The sequence below is a fragment of the Lupinus angustifolius genome, chromosome LG12 (genome assembly GCF_001865875.1).
Source record: "Lupinus angustifolius cultivar Tanjil chromosome LG12, LupAngTanjil_v1.0, whole genome shotgun sequence".
Classification (NCBI taxonomy): Eukaryota; Viridiplantae; Streptophyta; class Magnoliopsida; order Fabales; family Fabaceae; genus Lupinus; species Lupinus angustifolius.
The window spans coordinates 6,528,134-6,547,512 of record NC_032020.1 but is presented as its reverse complement, the minus strand read 5'-3'; the positions used below and the strand labels follow the sequence as shown (position 1 = coordinate 6,547,512).

The 19,379-nt window shown below is 37.6% G+C and overlaps 1 protein-coding gene across 1 annotated transcript; it reads right to left on the bottom strand.

Moving 5' to 3' along the window:
• On the bottom strand, positions 2,315-12,701 carry LOC109361836 (glutathione S-transferase F9-like). Its single transcript, XM_019607371.1, has 4 exons — positions 12,558-12,701; positions 10,017-10,023; positions 9,503-9,838; positions 2,315-2,510 (listed from the first exon to the last, which is right to left on the bottom strand). Exons 1-4 carry the CDS (start codon positions 12,699-12,701, stop codon positions 2,389-2,391), a joined length of 609 nt encoding a protein of 202 aa, XP_019462916.1. The 3' UTR covers positions 2,315-2,388.

Below are 19,379 nucleotides of genomic sequence, written 5' to 3'. Positions count from 1 at the left end.
TGTCTCTCATTTCTATGCCTTAAAAGAATTTTATGACTATTTTATGGCTCTCTCTAAAGACATTTTGTGTCACTTTTATGGCTTTGTTTCCAAGCATCCAATGCTTCATATCCAAGATACCAAGACTTTGCTTGCCTATAAAAGGACACATATAGAGAGCTTCAAAATCATCTTCACAACACACAACATCTCTTTCATTTACACATATATTGTGAGTGCATTCTTGGTGAGAATTCTTGTTCCATTTGAGAGAGTATTTGTGAGAAAAAATATTGTCATTTGTCCTCATCATTATAAGAGGATTTTTTGTACTCTTCTTTTTTACATAGTGAAATTTTGCTCTTGATCACCCGTGGGTTTTTTCCTCTCACACTGAGGGGTTTTTCCACGTTAAATCTTGTGTGTTATTTTCTTTATCCTTTATTTCCTTCTCTTTTGTTCTCAATTAATTCAATCCTGTGCTTCCGCATTGTGCTCTATCCTTAACAATAATGATAAATTGTGTAATATTTTTTTTGCAATGATTACCCTGACGATAAAAGAAGTGTTTCTTCTTCAGGAATATATCTTTTATTCCAAAAGTATATAACTACATGTGTCATTCACTTTCTAATTATAATTGATTGAAAAAATATATAAAGTGACACTTTTTGGACATAAGTAACGTGTCATCTCCTCTCCTCCCTAACTCCCAACTTTTCCAAACACATTGACAATGGAACTCGTGGCTTTATGGGCATGAACGGCAATGGACAACTTCATCAACTAATAAGAGGATTCCCGCTTCTGGTATTGGTAACTATATTAGATATGAATGGAGATCATCTATTCTAAGGTTTGGTGTTCCATTATATAGTAAACTTAAGAAAACAATCATAAAAATAAAAATAAAAAATTATTATTACTTATTGTAATGTGATTGATTTGGAATACAAATACATGAATTTTTTAAGATATATAATCCTTGTTGTTCAGATATTGCTTGGGCATTTATGAAGTTTCACTGCTTTAGGGAATTGATATGTATCAATTATTTCCCTGTGTTGGACTAGATCCAACGTTTTTTTTAAGAGGATACATCAACAACTATTTCATTATTTGCTCTCAGCATACAATATTTTTTATAAAGTCAGTTTTTAGAGATGGAAATTGTGTAACTATCAAGTCATATGTTCATTACACACTATCTTCAATAGAAAAAAAATATGCATATAAACTTTATATACATTCAATCCATCATCTTTTATTCATCTTTAATTATCATTAACTTTTCAAAAAATAATAGAAATGAGTAGTGAATAACATACTGACTATATATAAATTTCTATAGTAATAATATATAGATTATCTTCTATCTTCAATTCTACCAATTTATGATGTATATGTTTCAATTATTAACTAGTAAATATTCATTTATGATGTTTCACTTAGGTGTGAGTATGAGCCGGGCTGGGATGGGTTAAGGCTTGTCCTTACCCAACCTTAAATATTGGTTGAGTCATTTTTTGAATTCCGACCCGACCCTAGATCCGAAGCTAACTCGACCATAAATATCGATCGGGTCAGCCTTTAAACCTGACCCGACACTTGATCCGACCTTAGACCCGATTAAATATAATGCACACTCATTTTAATAAAGACTTCTCAATATTATTTATTATTATGAATATATAAATTGACATATAAATGATAATGTAAATCTATATTAATAATCATGTATATATGCTTTAAAATTAAAGAATCAATGAAACTTTTGACCAAAAGATGTCATTACTTTGTACACATTTGACTAGAAATACATACAAACATGATTAGTGAGTGACCATGGAACGAGTCGTACTTGGTCCTTACCCAATCCTAAATATTGACCGAGTCTATTTTTTGAACCCGGCGCTAAACCCGATCATTTTAGGTCGTACCAGGTGAGCGAGTAAGGCTAGGTCCCTAAAGTTTCCCTATAAACAATTGGTGTTGGGTTATGATTCACCATAAACGATTCAAATTGGGCTGTGATTTAGTTAAGCAAGTTTTAGGCTACAAAGTACAAACCTAGTTTTTAACATATATATATATATATATATATACACTAGTCACCTTTTACACACTAATTAAAACTATAGGTGAAAATCTAGATCGTTGTATATCGAGAACCAATTCGAAAATGAATCATAACAAATTAATATGTAACAAAAGTTTATGGTTGTTTTAGAATTAATCAATCTCATTAATATATAGCATAAAAGCAAACTACATAAGAGACACGTCCTGAACATACAGAAAGGCAACATTTTATTTTCAACAAGTTTCATAGAACCTTCTTCCAAGATGGGCAACATTATATTTTCAAGAAAACACTAAAAGTTGCAATCACTTCCACAAACCAAGCAACTAAAGAGAAAATTGGTAAATCTGAACAACCTTCTTCCAAGATAGCCTGCTACTAATATCATCCCACCAAGCACTCACATGTTTCCTATCTCTAATCATATATGCTTTTCCCATTGAACCCACTGTTCTCTCATAGAACACAAAGGTATGGAATGGTAGTTGATCGGTTGCAGAGGATGAAGAGGAGGAAGAACGTCAGTGTAGCAGGATGATGTGGAAGAGCTGGACCCGCCGGTGGAGGTACCTGAAAAGGTTCTCGTACGATCAAGTCAGTATATGAACTTGGGTGAGAAGTATATTGAAATATGAGAATATGAGGAGAGGGAGCAATAGAGTAAGTAATGCTTAGAGAGTAGAGAGATTAGAATACTTCTTGTTGATAGAGACTTCTATTTATAGGGGGAGAGTTGACTTTGGGCTCCTGGCAGGTAGTGTAGTACGTAGCTGACCAAGAGTATTGTTGGGGCTGCTTTTTCCATGTCAGGCGGCCTGCCAGGGCCGTACTCTGTGCTATCTTGTCTTTTAGCCTGTGGCTGGTTTGGTAGCCGTTTTGGCAGGTGGGTTGGTGAGGTATAGACGGCATGCCAGGAAGTGTCTCCAAGGTCAACTCTTGTGGGCCAATCACACGAGACCTACCTCGGCGACCAAGCATGTGGGCCTTATGGATCGCTGGGTAGGAACAGTTGCCCCCAGTCTGCCAGGATGTTGGGCGAGCATGTTGGGAGACTTTAAATGATCCTCACATGACTTGGATTACTTCATGGTGGAACAGTTGCCCTCAGTCTGCCAGGATGTTGGGCGAGCATGTTGGGAGACTTTAAATGATCCTCACATGACTTGGATTACTTCATGGTGGAACAGTTGCCCTCAGTCTGCCAGGATGCTGGGCGAGCATGTTGGGAGACTTTAAATGATCCTCAAAGGACCTCTTCCTGGGCGATCCAACTGTGCGGGATTTGGTGAACTGAGATTGAAAGGCGTTGTTCTGAGTTCGCCAGGACGCTGGGCGAGCACTGTTAGAAACGTTCCTCGATTTGGCGATTGCCTAACTGGGCGAATTGATCCAACTTCAGCAACTAGACGTTCTTCTCGTTTGGGGTTTTGTGTGACGTGTCTCTTTGGTTCTTCGCAATACGTGGCAGGTATTAATGACCTTGGGTAATGTATTCGTTGGGGTGAGACGTTTCATTATTACCTGTCGTGGCCTTTGATTTCCGCCGAATTTTCCTTGTTTTTCGGGTTTCCGTTGGATTGCACTCGAGTGTTTTTCTACGGTCCTGATGAGAACGAGGTTGGGCTTGCCATGGGGCCCATGGCTCAGGTTTTTCTTATAAATAGAAAACGCCTCGTGGCATTTTCTCTTTTACCTGTTTCCATCCTTCTTGAGTATTCTCTACAATCTTCACTCCCACCATGTTCTTCTTCGTGATTCTCCTCCGACTTCCTTTCAACTTCTTCCAACTTTCTTCCTCTAATCCAGGTAACACTCATTCCTCATGGTTTATATATGTGATTACGAGTCTAATTCTGATGTGGAGATCCTTCCTGGACCTCCACCATGTTTCCAAAAACCACCATCCTCATCTTATGCATTGGTGGAGGTTCCCGAACCGTTATGTATCGTTCCACCTCCTCCCAAAAATGGAGGTGTAGGGTTCCAATGGAGAGGTGCTGACGATTTTTTGGCATCATTGCGTGCCAAGTATGGGTCTATTTTGAGCGACAACTCTGAGTCTGAGTCTGAGTCTGATGACTCTTGTGATGGAAGGTTCATGACGACGAGGACATATAAGGCCAAGGCCCCTCAACTGTCTGTTCCTGAAGAGATGGTCGGGGAGGACTCCCGCTATTGGTGGGTTGACAGGGAGTTGCTTGGCACTCCTAGCAAGTTCCCCTACGGAACTCCCCTTAATGTTCATGTGGCCAAAAAATCCTTTCATGGCTTCGAGATCAGCGCCCCTAAGTCGGGGAAAGGGTTTGTTACAACTTCGCCGAGGAGAAGAGTGATAAGTATACCTTCTTCTTCTATGAGGCGTACTGCCGGCGCTTGGGGCTTCGCCTCCCCCTGGAGGAATGGGACGTGCAAGTCTTGGAGCATTTGCGGATCGCTCCTAGTCAACTGACCCCCAACTCCTGGGGGTTCATTCGAGCCTTCGCGATCATGTGCAAGACGTCGGACATCCCTTACACACTAAATTTATTCTTCTGGATGTTTCGCGTCGGTCATCATACCAACACTGACGAAGATAAAGAGGGTCATCATGGGTGGACGTGTCTCCAATCTCGGCCCAGGCGGGGGTTATTTATGCCATTCTCATCAAATGAGAAGAAGTGGACAAGCGGATACTTTAGAGTGAACAACCGGAAGGCATTCAACTCTTGGTGTCTTACCAAGTCTGGCGCGCCACGGTTTCCTTTCTTGTGGAATGGGGACATCCACCAGCGACCTTCTAAGGGCTTTCAAGTGGAGAATGAGGATTTATCTCCTGAAGAGGTGAAAGCCGCCGAGGCTATTACCTATTAGATAGATGAGGGGGGACTTCTCCCTTGCTTTGCGATCCGCGACGAGGGTGGAGCTTTAGTAGATTTTGTTGGTGGGTTGGCCGGACGTTGATTTCCTATATTGTTTGATTTTTATATATCTCCTTATCCTTTTACTGATGATTTTTTCTTTGTGCAGTCGAACTAAAGTCCAAAATGAGTGAGAAGTTGATGAAGAGCATGCGATTGAAGAGGGCCACCAACTTGGTCAAGAAAGACGCTGCTGCTTCCAAACGCCAGAAGATGGGATCCTCCGTTCCTCAGCATAGTGAGGGGTCTCCCAGTCAGACGCGTGGGTCGCCTGTTCAGCCATCTTCAGTGAGAGGGGGTCGCCTTGCTACGAAGTCGCCTCCTCCTGAGCAACCTGAAGACCTTGTGGATCAGGAGTTGGTTCAAAGGGCCTATAACCCGCCTCTTGTTGCATTTACCGAAGTGGTCCCTCCCGCTGCTCCTACTGAAACGCCTCCGTCTGTAGCGACGAGGGTAGAGGAGACTGCCGCTACTGCCACGGCGGCGACCCCTGCCCCTGTTCAAGAAGCTGGAGTGGAAATCAATCGCCCCGCCAATCCAAGCAAGAAGAAAAGTTCTCGGGGTAGCCAAGATCGCCTCTCCTCCGTTACTGTCCCCAAAACGATTGATCAGGCGCTCATGAACGCCCAGACCAAGGAGGCTTTTGACAAGTTATCCTTACCCGTCTTGTTGCAGCATGTGAAGGGGAGTGTTGTCCTCATTGCCTCCATCAACAAGTACTTGGAGACTGATGGGGTCTTGGAGTTGCGGGTCGCGGATAGTTCGATGGCGAAACTCCAGGCTCTACATGAGGCGGAGAAGTAGAGGATGGCTGATCTTCATTCCGCGGAAAATGAGGAGCTCGTCAAGTTGGGTGAGGTCGTCGGGGCTTAGGTAGCCGATCTGACAGCCCATGTGGGTTTTCTTGAGAGTGATAAGATTAGGCTTACCGCCCAGGTGATGGAGTCTGAGGGAGCAGTCCGTGCTAAAGATCAAGCGCTCCATTGGCGAGATTTTGAGATTCGGCGCGTGAAAGAGGAGGCTGCAGTGCTATTGAAGGCCAGCGTTGAAGCTGTCGAGCAAGAAAAAGTTGCACTCCTTGCGCAGGTGCGGGCGTTGGGGGAGGAGAAGACGTCTTTGGAAACCCGGGTTCAGGAATTGGAGGCGGGAAAGGCAGCTGTCGAAGTTGAAAAATCTGTTCTGCTGGAAGAGAAGGGTCAGCTGAGCGCCGAAAATGTGCAACTAGAGGCATTTTTGAACCTTGCTCATCATTCTCTGGTAAGTCGCCCCAACATTTTTCAACCCAAAAGGCATGACGGTGTAGTAGTAGGCGACCTGATCAGTAATGAATGTTGTTTTCTCCTGGTCGGGAGGCTACATCGGAATCTGATTGTACTCGGAATATGCGTCCATGAAGGATAGGTACTGATAGCCTGAAAAATTATCCACCAAATGGTCAATATTGGGAAGAGGCTAAGGGTCTTTATGGCATACCTTATTGAGATCCGTGTAATCCACACACATCCGCCACTTCCCAGAAGGCTTCTTTACCAACACAACATTCACCAACCAAGTGGTGTAAGTGATCTCGCGGATGAAACCCACCTCTAGCAACTCGACAACCTTCAAGGCGACCTCCTTGGTCCTGTCAGTCCCCATTTTCCGCCTTCTCTGTGCCACCGGCTTAGCACCCTGTTTTGTCGTTAGCCGGTGGCAGACAAAGGAAGGATCTATACCAGGCATGTCTACTGGTGACCAAGCGAAGAGGTCCTAGTTCGCCTTCAAAGATGCCTCCAGCTTCAACCTTTGACTTGGCGGAAGGGTGTTGCCAAGATAGACCACCTGTCCTGAGGATTGGCCTAATTGCAAAGTTGTTTTTTCCCCCTCTGGCTGTGGTCAAAAATCCCCTTCGTCCGCCCAGACATCCAGTTCTACCATATGCACGCCCCAGGGTCTTTTGGAGGGGGTGCGTGCTGTTTGCTGAAGTGGGGGCGGAGGCTCATCTGGTAGCAACTGCGAGCTGAGTGTTGATCCCCTTTCACTGTGCAAATTTGGAGGTTGCTTGAGAGGAACTTGATGCATAGATGGGGTGTAGAGACGATTGCTTTAAGTCTGTTTAAAGTTGGTCGGCCAATAATGGCGTTGTACGCTGAATCACACTGGACCATCAAGAATTTTGTTTGGATCGTCCTACTCAAAGGGTGGTTGCCGATCGTTAGCCAAATCTCCACGTACCCCCTGGGGGTAATTCCTTGACCGGAAAATCCGACCAATTGCCCATCATATGGTAGGAGATCGCGGTCATGGAGTTCCATCTTCTCAAACAAATCTTGGAAGATAATGTCAGATGAGCTGCCCTGATCAAGGAATAGGCGGCTAAACTTTTTGTTATTGAGCTTGGCAGTGATAACGAGGGGGTCATCGTGCCCTCGGACGAGACCTTCATAATCACGATCGTCGAATGTAATAGGGGGCGCTGAACTGTAGCTCTGTCTCTGTTGGGAGCTCCTGGCGGAGACATGCATTACCTCCTGCACATACCTCTTCTGGGCGGCCCTAGAGGTGCCTCCAGCGGCAAAGCCACCTGAAATAGTGTTAATGTCAACTGGGCTCCTCGTCCTTCGGTTGTCTGTATGGTGCCTATTCGCTTGAGGCCGTGGGGTAGGGCGCCGTTGCTGAAATTGAGGAGGGGACCGCCTTTTCGAAGACTCGGGTCGATGATGCTGTGGCGATCGCCGATGTTGTTCCAAACCCGCGATGAACCGCTGTAAATGACCGGCCTCGATGAGGTCCTCGATGGTGTCACGGAGTTGTGTGCAATCATTGGTCAGGTGGCCAAACATACTATGATAATCGCAGTATTTGGATCGGTCTTGTGGGCCTGGCTTGGTAGGGCGTGGGCGGGGAAGTTGGACGAGGTGGGTGGAGAGGACCTCCTGTAGATTTCTTGAGTGGCTGGCATTCAAAGGGGTGTAGGTGGAGTATTTGGCCTTTTTGGGTTGTGTGGGTAGGTCGTGGGGGTGGTCGTAGAGTCTTGGCCGTTTGGCTTCCTGTGAGGGGTGATGTATTTGGGGCTCGGGTGGGTGTGGATATGGTGGGTTTCTTCCAAATTGATGAATTGTTGGGCTTTGGAGCGGAGGTCTTCCATTGTAAGATCAGTGTACTTGGCTAGCTCTGTGCGGAAGAGACCTTCTTGAAGTCCCATAACGAGGACGTGCACTGCGACCTCAGGGCTCAAAGTACTTACCTTCATGACATTAAACCGATCTAGATACGCCCTGATGGATTCATTAGGTCCTTGGCGAATGCCAGACAGCGTGTACGACGACCTGGGTTGCTCTTTGCTTGCTGTGAATCTTGTGTTGAAGGCTAAAGCTAGAGTCTCCCATGTGTTGATGCTGTTTGGAGCCAAATGAGTGAACCATTGTAGAGCCGCCTTTTTAAGAGTCAGGGGGAAAGCTCTGCACATAATTGGGTCGGTCGCCCCGTGAAATAACATGGAAGCCTCGAAAGCGTCAAGGTGATCCTGGGGGTCCGCCGTACCATCGTATTGGTCCATATTTGTGGGGCGGGTGAAGTGTGAGGGTAATGGGTAGGCCATAATGGTAGGTGTAAAGGGATGTCTAGCACCGTAGGAGTGGTGTGGGATTGGTTGGGATAGTAGGTGAGATTCGCTCGCTGACTCTTCACGGTTACTTTCGTGAATAGGACGCTCTGAGTGATCGCCAGGGTTTGTCTTAGATTGGTGAAATTCTTTTATTATGTCGGCCTGTTGCTGGATGAGCCACTCTTGGCGTTCTAGCGTTTGGAGGAGGTGTTGGGTGGTTGGTTGTTGTTTTGGTATGGTATGATGACTTCGGCTGGCTTGATGGGATGGTTGTCTTGGTGGGGGAAGGGTACTTGGGGCAGGGTCAACTTGGCTGGTAGATAGAGCTCGGTTTCTGGTAGTCACCATGGTGTGAGTTCCCCACAGACGGCGCCAATGTTCTCTCCTAGAACACAAAGGTATGGAATGGTAGTTGATCGGTTGCAGAGGATGAAGAGGAGGAAGAACGTCAGTATAGCAGGATGATGTGGAAGAGCTGGACCCGCCGGTGGAGGTACTTGAAAAGGCTCTCCGACGATCAAGTCAGTATATGAACTTGGGTGAGAAGTATATTGGAATATGAGAATATGAGGAGAGGGAGCAATAGAGTATGTAATTCTTAGAGAGTAGAGAGATTAGAATACTTCCTGTTGGTAGAGACTTCTATTTATAGGGGGGAGAGTTGACTTTGGGCTCGTGGGAGGTAGTGTAGTACGTAGCCGACCAAGAGTATTGTCGGGGGCTGCTTTTTCCGTGTCAGGTGGCCTGCCAGGGCTGTACTTTGTGCTATCTTGTCTTTTAGCCTGTGGCCGGTTTGGTAGCCGTTCTGTAATCTGCCTGCCGTGTTGGCAGGTGGGTTGGTGAGGTACAAACGACATGCCAGGAAGTGTCTCCAAGGTTAACTCTTATGGGCCAATCACGCGAGACCTATCTCGGCGACCAAGCATGTGGGCCTTATGGATCGCCGGGTAGAAACACCCTCCAAATAATGAGTAAATGGAAGATGGCTAAGATCACCAAGACTGAAAAAATCACCAACCAAGTACTTGGTCTTACACAACCTATCCTCATAAATGTCCAACACCTTGCCAAGCTTTTCTTCACGTTCCTCAATAACTTTTGGGTCTAAAGGAGTGCCTGTTAATGGGGAAATTAGAATGTTCATAACTAAGCTGAAGATTGGTAGGTTGATGTTTTGAGCTTCAACTTCTAGCCACTGTTCCACAAGACCCCTTTCTTCTATTGTCTTTCCCAGCAAGTCAGTGCCTTGATTTTTGTACTTTTCTGCAAAGTACCTAAGTATTGCACGAGATTCTGCATGATTGATTTGAAATCAGTGTATATTTTATGTTAGAAATTCATAATTTCCAAGACATATATTTAATACAATTACATTGGTTGTTCATTTTTGGTTAGAAAACAAGTGACATAATTCCTGATAAGACTTTTGAAATTGATAAAGGATTTGAGTTTAATGAGTGAATAACCAAACGATTGACCTATACGAGATAATGGAAACCCAATAAGTTATCACTAAGTTAATGCATAAAGAACGTTATGATTCCTAAGACACCAAAAGTAATTCAGGAATTTGGATGAGGAAGATCATCGTATCAAAACTCTCTTAAAAAATGTATATCAAATGAGTAGATTTGAAAACATGAATTCAACTATGACTTTGTATCATTATTTTATATTATAGATAAGAATCATGAGATATAATTAGTATTTCACCAATTATAAGAAAATTCAACATTTTATCCTTCTTATTATGCATTAACAAATGACACAACTTTTTTTTAATATAAACATTATTATTAATAAGTGTTGCTTGAACTAGTCTATTTCGGATATTTATAGCTAACCATTTTAATAAGGGTTGCTTCTAACAATCTAACATTTGATCAATATGATTCCTAAGAATACAATAGAGTCTTACGTCACTAGATTAATATCTTGTTGATACAAGAACTTTATGAATGGTTTCACAAAGAATTAATTTTGGAAATTAATTAGGGGCTGCCCAGATGATACATTTTTTGATCTCGCAAATGAAGCCATTTATTTAACTCTTGTAAAAAAATACAAGAAACTAATGACATATGCAATACTAAATTAATTTGTTATGTTCTACTTATCAAAAGAAGAAAGGAACAGGTTTATGAAAGCTATGATGTTGGGCATTATGAAGCAATGCGCTTCCGTACATAATTTTGCTTACCTACAAGGAAGTAATGTGCTTTAATTTTTTTCTTAGAAAAACAACCTTAGTCAACCATTCTGCAAAATCATCTTCAAGCTTATCCATCAACAATTGAAGAATTTTGATGAAGTGTTTGTCATCATTAAAAATGGGGAGATTAAAAGTGCAAAGTGTCAAGGATAGCACTAGCATGTCTTTGCCTATGTTTTGATGAAGACAAGGTTCTAACAAAGCTTGAAGATGACTCAACAATCAACAGGCCTTATGCTCATTTGGTCATGTCTAGACTAGGATGTAAATTGAGTCTATAATCTAAGTAGTCTGGAATATGTGCCGTAGTAAGTGAGTATAGGTTAGGTGAACCTAGATGCTAGTATCTTAAGCCATCTAAATTATCTTAAGCCATCTATCATACATGTTATATGTGTATATTAGACATAATATAATTGGTAAAACATGTATATATATATTGTGCATAATATACGAGAAGTTTACCATTGAAACATATGCATAAATGTTCCAGTTAATCGATTAACGTGGTAACTTAATCGATTAACTCAACTGCTTCTCTTTTAAATATGTGTTTTCTGTTTTAACTGAATTATGTGTCATTCTGTTGCCCCGTTAATCGATTAAAGAGAAGCCTTAATCGACTAACTAGTCGGTTATGTGTTATAGCTGAAATCTATTTTGACTGTTTTAACTTTTTATTTGTTTAACTGTTTTTGCAACGAATGTAACTGTCTATTCTCTATGCTATAAATACAAGACATTATTCAGAAACCCAGATCATTGCATTCTATTGTATAGGGCTATTTAGAGAGCATTTTGCATACGTGTTTACTGTATTTTGCAAGAGAGTTGCATGCATGAGAAGAGAGATTATGCTGGTTTAATTGCTGTTATATGCTTAATGTTTTTGCATAATTTTGTATCCATTCTTATCTTGCTCACATGCTCATGCATAAGATTTTGTTAGAGAGAAATTATTTGTATACTGATATTGATTAACTCATTTGAATATTGACCTTAAGTGGTTAGTAAAAAGGTTAATCTTTGAATCTTTATCTTGTCATACTTTAAGCATTATTGTGCTTAGTATACCTTGCTGTTTAACGTGTTTTTGTGTAGTCTGGATTTGTCTCTTGGTGTGAGATCACCATAGAGATTGATGTTCTTTGCCAAGGCTAGGAGGTCTTGATTTGATGATAAGAATTTTGGCTGGGGCTAGTTCGCGAGAAAGTTTTTCTCAAGAGGCGAAGGGTAGAGTCAAACCAAGGATTTAGAGATCCTAGATTTCAAGAAGGGAGCGTCGCATGTGCTTGTAATTGAATTGGTATTTGTATCCATTTTTCAATATTGTGAAGAAAGAAAATCTCACTGATCCAAAAGGGGAGACTTGGATGTAGTTTGCAGTGGACTGCAAACGAACCAGGATAAAAATCATTTTTGTACTGTTCTTTCTCTCTTTATCTTCTTTATGTTTGCCATTATAAATTGAATTTGTAATTGAAAAGTTGGATATTTGTTTATTGCCATATACTTAATAATTGTGCATAATAATATCTGTATTATATCTATTCAATTTTGTTTTAATTACTGTGCAAATTGTCTGTCTGATCATTCTGTTCTGTGCCATAGTTAATCGATTAAACCCTGCTGTTAATCGATTAACTGGACTGTTTTCCAGCAGTTGGATTTTGGTTCAAGAAGCGGTAATTGTTAACAACTACACATATTCAACACCCCTTCTAGGTGTTTCTAGATCACTTATAGCTAACACTATTAATTGATAAAGAATGAAAAACTCTTTGGCAATAGAAATTTTACCTGCAACTTGAGGTATTCAGGTTGCTTATGCTCTCCATTAGAGCCATCAACAAACACTGTTTCATATCCTATTTCCTTCTCAATGAGACATACTATAATTCTTTTGGAGCAAGCAAAGTCTGCGCCATACACCTTCACCACCATCTTAATTAGCAAAGTGAACAAGAATCTGGAGTTGTATTGCTTATGTCTTAACCTTGTTGCTTCTTATAATGTCCACCAAAAAAATTAGAAGAATGTTCTAGAAAAGATCAATGTTCATGGTTCCAATTAGCACTAGATGCAAGTTATTGATTTTACTTTTATACTTAGGGTTATAAAACTCAACTCGGACAGACCAGTTCAATCATGAAATCAGGCATCTGATCGGCCCGAGCCTCTCATCTAACTTGTTTTGTATAAAAATGGATTGACTTGGTTCGACTCGATCGATTTAAGCCTAAAACTAGTGACTTGGATGGTCGGACCAGTTGGCCGAGTCAATCGAAAAATATTTTATAAAAAAACATTCAAAACAATGTCATTTTTAGATTAAAAAAATCAAATATTTATAACTTATCTATACTTATTTTGCCATTTGTTAACTTATATAGGAAAACTTTCATTGTTTAATATATTGTTTGTTTTTTGTAATTAAAACATGACATATGTTGTTTGAGGATGTTTTCAACTTATCTATCACATTTCATAGTAGTAAATCCTATTTATTAGGTATTTAATTAGATATGATAATATTTTTAAATTTGGAGTTTAAAGTTATTAAACAATGTTAACTAATATTATGAATTTTTTAGAATTTGTAATGCAAACCGAGTCAACCAGTCCAACCAGTGACTCATCGACCCAGTGTCCTCATTGACCCAGTCCAATCAGTGACTCATATACCCAGTATCATTTGTTAACTTATATAGGAAAACTTTTTATGTTTAACTTATTGTTTGTTTTTTTTGCAATTAAAATATGACATGTTGTTTGACAATGTTTTCAACTTATTTATCACATTTCATAATAGTGAAATCCTCTTTATTAGGTATTTAATTGAGTACGATAATGTTTTTAAATTTGGAGTTTAAAGTTATTAAACAATATTAACTAATATTATGAATTTTTTAGAATTTTTAATGCAAACCAAGTCAATCGGTGACTCATTGGCCCAGTGTCTTCACCGAGTCATAGACATGTCCGAGTTTAATAATATTGTTGATATTTAAAGGTAAAAGTGTATGCGTTCCCGAAGGCACCCGTCTCTTTTAAGAGGATTCGCGACATGTCAAGCCCTGGTAAGGTTCTTCTCTTTACATCGAATTAAACCACATACTTCACCACTTATGCGGCCCCTCGTCAATTCCTTTGAGTTTCATTCTTGTGAACGTACTCCCCAGGTGAGATACTTAATGCGTTAGTTACATCATTGTACGGGTCGATACCCACAACACTCAATATCTATCATCATATTACATTAACCTTTTTGTTGCACTCCAACCTCAATCCAAATCACATACTATATAAATTAAGCACTTATGATTTATTAATAATTACCAAAAAGTGATGTTAAATAGTAATCTCCCATTACTTTATTTTGTAATTAGTTTTGTTCTTTTAGGTATTTTTTGTGCCTTTAAAAAAAATTACAATTAGAAGTAGTGCTCCAAGTAGAGATGATAATGAATACTCATACATGAAGATAATAATTGTAAGGAGTTGGTCCGGATCCATATTTTTGGACCCATGAGTAGTAGGACTAAAATTTTGAAATTCATTGTTGAGTGCGTCCGGATCAAACTTTCTTTTTTCCATATCATTCATTAATTCTATTTTTTCTTTTCTGACTTTGAAATTAAATAGGAATATTATAGTAAGATCATAGTTATGAAAATCAAACTATAGATAGAAAACTGATTAATCAGTCTCCATATTAGTATAGTACTAGTCATGCACAAAATTAGTTATACTTATTAGTTTTCATTTAAATCATACCGGTTATATCTTATTAAAGTGACTTAATTAAAGTGACTTAACTTTTATCGAAATCTTATTGCGAAGAACTAAAACACAATCATTATATTTGTTTATACTTCAAAAATATGGTATACCATCAAGTGAACATTTAGTTTTAACAAATTGTTTTAATAAAAATATTTATCACATTCTTAATAGTTTTATAACACTAATATTAATATATATATATATATAGTGTCATCGGTGTGTTATAAATTTGTAAACCATCAGTGGAATTACTATAATAATAATACCATATCATTACTCTAATGGATACACTATTTATAACATTGGTCAATATAATGTTCTAATAATTTTAAACTTATTTACATTTACCTTAAACCACAAAAAATTAAGAACGGATACAATATTATTACCATAACATTATAATGTTGCCATTTTGCTTCATTGCAATACACCCTTTTCGTACATAATACTCCCTTTGTAATCATGTTATGCTGATTTATATGGTATTTTCTTAAAATATCATTTTTCACTCTGTGATTATTTTTTCCATTACTTATGAGTATCTAGAAAATAATAAATAATTATAAAATAAATCTTGGAAATTAGTCATAAGAGGCATTAATTACATATAATTTTAAATAAAATATTAATTATTATAATAAATGATTTTAAATAAGCCATTAATGTAATAAATCTTGAAAATGTTGACATAGAACACTAATTATATATAACTTCAAATAAAATATGAATTATTATAATAAATGATTTTAAATATGAATTGTTCCAATCAATTTAAATAATTTCTAAAATTTTAATCATATCAAGCAAGTTAATCATTTCTCAAATATTGAACTATGTAGCTTGATTTTCATATTATATCTAGGGTTATATAGTAGGAAGATGAACTATTGTGATGATATTGTTTTATCACAGAAGAATGATGTTTTCTAATAGCTTACTTGATATGTACTTACTCCCAAACTTAGAACAATTGTTTAAAGATTATATTATCTAAGTTGTGCATAATAAAGTTTTCTAGTTTTAATTTCAAAAAACATAGTATGTGATATGCAACTATCTTTGGTATGATTACATAGTTGACAATACTATGAATACCCAATTTTGTTTGGCCCAAAATACTTCTTTAAAAAATAATATAATAATACTTACGTATAAAAATAAATAAAGAGAGTAATTGATTTGGGGAATTTTAGCATTGTTTAATGTAAATATCTCATTTTAACAAAAAAATCTCTTCATTGAACATTGATATTGTTTTTTTTGTTTTGAAAAAGGATCATCAAAATAACGATTAATGAATAATTATTGGCCAATTAATGACATAAATAAACCTAATTTTCGTTTTCGATAATTAAATAAAATAAAATTGTACTTGAAATACCGTTTGCGATTGTATGAAAATCTAATAATTATATGTTAGAATTTTATAGAGTGATTGTGTATTTTTTTCTCAAAATGGGTTTCCGAATACTATTATATTTTTTAAGGGGTCGAATAATTATTTTGTGCTCACTTTTGAACAGTATAATAGTTCTATGACTCTATAAAAATTATTCTAGCATTGTATAGCAAGAAAAAAGAATTTTTCTAGATATCCTTTGAGCAAAATTAATTGGTTCATATTTTTAAAATGAGAGCCAAAATCAAATTTAAAATCCCTTCTAAAATGCAATAAAATGACATAAATTGTTTTTTTGAATGTCCTTGATTCTTCTTCTGAGAGTTAATATGAAAATTATGTTATAAAAACAACATCAAACATCATATCCCCTCAATCCCACAATAACCGAATTTTTTTTCTCATCACTATCCATCAGTGTTGTTAGAACCGGACCGAACGGTCCGACCGGTCTGACCGCTGACCGGACTTGAAAACGGCTCTGGTTTGCCGTCTTAACCGAATGAGAGTTGGACCGCTTTGAACCGGGACAAATCCGGTCCGACCATGTTAAACCCGGTTAAACAGGATTAACCCGGGAAGTAAACCGGACGACTGACTTAAAAATAAAAAAAATGGGACAATGTTCTAATATTTTGTTTTACTACGGTCCAAAAAAGATAAAGATATATTATTTCAATATAATTATTATTATAAAAAGTTTTACATTTATATATAACTATATATTTATAAATAAAAATTATTAATTATGTTCGAAATCACCCGGTCAGACCGGACGGTTTAACCGTTTAAACCGGTTAAACCTAATACGGGACCTCTGCCGGTTTGACGTCCAGCTCGGGTTTCACAACACTGCTATCCACCTTTTTTATTTCCTAATGAATTACGATCACCCAAAAAATCTCAACATCCAAAATTCCTCTAACAACAAACCCAAACCACTCACATTATCCCTTAATCCCTAACCATCCACAACATCCCTCACTCCCTAACCACTCATAACATCCCTTAATCCCTAACCACTCACAACATCCCTTAACCAACCAAATGAAACAAAAAAAAATCACACAATGTGAGGGATAGGTTTTAAGGAGATCCTTTCGTGGATACCAAAAACCCATCTCTATTTTCTTAGAAAACTAGCAAGTTATTTGTGCATTCGCACATTGCATTAATTTTTTGCCACATAATTTTTTTTAGGTTTCCCACAGGTATCGTCGCACTAGAGGTAATCCTGTCCGAGCACAGATTAAGAACATGAATCTTTTTTTGCTAGTTTTGCCACATGATTAAGAACACATATTACATATGCATTCATATGGTTAAGAACACAGATGTTACTCACACATTTGTATGATTAAAAAGACACATGTTATATATGTATTCATATGGTTAAGAATACAAATGTGATTCGTGCATTCACATGTTAAGAACATAATTGAATTTTCAAATGAAAATCAGAAACTGAAACATGATACTTTAATTTTTTTTTCTTAGAAATAAATATTTTAAAAGTTATAGAAAATGAAATGATTTTTTTCAATTTTGAATATGATTTTTTAATGAAAATAGGGAAATCAAATCGTTATATTGTAACACCGTGAATTTTATGTGTTTGTTTATTATTTATTTATTTTAACAACGATTAATTTTAGAAATTAATCGGTATTGAATTTGACTAAACCGTAGTTGAGTGGTAGTATTTTTTTTGTGATTTCCTATTTTGTGGTAAATATTCGTAATTTTCTGTGATGGAAAGTGTTTGAGCTGCTGTCGAGCCCGAATTCGCCCGAATTCGGCCCAATAATGTGTTTTTGAGTTCCGTAATTCGGAATCGAATTCCGATTGCGCCATTAGCTTCAAAATATTTTTTCGAGTCAAGACAGACATTAAGTTTGTCCAGAGCGCATTTCTAAATATTTTTCACTCCGAATTCCGTGTTTCGAAGTTCTAACCGTAAACTGAAGTTAGGAGATTTGTAATATCCGACCGAGTATTTGTCGAAAATAATCGAGCTCGATTTATTTGCGAATGTTTCGCCGAAAAGATCACATCGCTTTCATGTAAGAAGCTTACTTGTGGAACAAGCAAAAGTACATATCCTCTTACACAAAATCCCTTAAATCACTCATCTTCCTCTCACATCTACTTTTTGGAAGAAACCATTGGTCTTTACCGAATCTCAAATATGATTTCTTGTCCTTAAAAGCCAACACCTAGTTTAGGAGGAAACCCTTGGCATTTTCTCTCTACACTTTAGAATTTTAAGAACTCTTAAGATAGTTCTTCTTAGTTCTTCATCTTCTTCTTCATTTTGATTCTTCATCTTCTTAAGATCTAACCATTAGATGTTTATGAAATTTTAGTATGATGTTTATATGTATGTTATGAACATTTTCAACCGTTGAAATGTTCTAAAAAATCTTCCTAACTCTTGTTATGTTCAAAACTCTAAATTGATATTTCTTGAGCTTAGAAAGTTATTTTGAAACCATGAACTCTTGGTGTTCATTAGGCTGTTTTTAAGGTTTAAAAACTTGTATTTTTATTGATTTGAGTTAAAGGTGATGATTTTGAAAGGAACATTTAAAAAGTTTTGAACCATGTAAAGTTTGAAACTTTTCATTTGTTTTTGGCTTGAGAAACCATAGCCTTGAACAAATGCAAACTAGTTGATTTTTGGATTTGATGATAGAAATAAATGTTGTAGTGGAACATGGTTAAATGTGATGATATTTACATCAAATGAACCTTTGAGGAGTTTTCTAACCATGCAAAGTTAGGATTATTTTCACTTGTTTTTTGCTTGAAAAACCATGGCCTTGGATAAGTTTAGAATAGTATATTTTTAATGATGAGGTTTGGTTGTGTTTCAAAGGAGATGATTTTGTTATCAAAGGAACCTTTAAAGTGTTTAATGATAAGTTGAAAGATCAAAACTTTCCTTAGCAGTAGGTCTAAATCATGACCTATATGTGTTTAGGAAAAGTTTAGTTTTTAACTTTGATATCCAAAATTTTTGTGGATGAGTTATTGTGAAAAAGTGTAGCTTAGGAAATTTTGAGTTAAAAGGTTGTTTAAGTAGGCGATCAACACTAACAAGAATGTGTTGAAATGACCATGGGAAACTATTGTATAAAATATGAAATCTACTTAAGTTGACTTAATTTAAAGTGGTAAGATCAACATAGAAGATATTGATTTAAAAAGTGTGGACTTTGATTAAGAAAATTACCTTGAAATGATGAAGTATGGCTTAAAAAATCTTCTTGAAAATATAAATTTAGGTTGAGATAAAAGTATAAACTTTATGAAAATCTTACCTTGAAAATGTTGGAAATCGGGAACGAGACTTTCGAGGATAAATGATGGTTCAAAAATATGAATCTTGGACCGGATGGATGAAAGTGTTTGAGTTCATAAATGAGTTAAAACAA

Bases quoted from the DNA above. Each gene is read 5' to 3' on its own strand.
- LOC109361836 (XM_019607371.1), bottom strand. From the start codon at position 12,701: ATGGTGGTGAAGGTGTATGGCGCAGACTTTGCTTGCTCCAAAAGAATT. The intron at 2,511-9,502 runs GTGTTTCTACCC...ATGAGAGAACAG, and splicing joins ATTTACTCATTATTTGGAGG to TGGGTTCAATGGGAAAAGCA.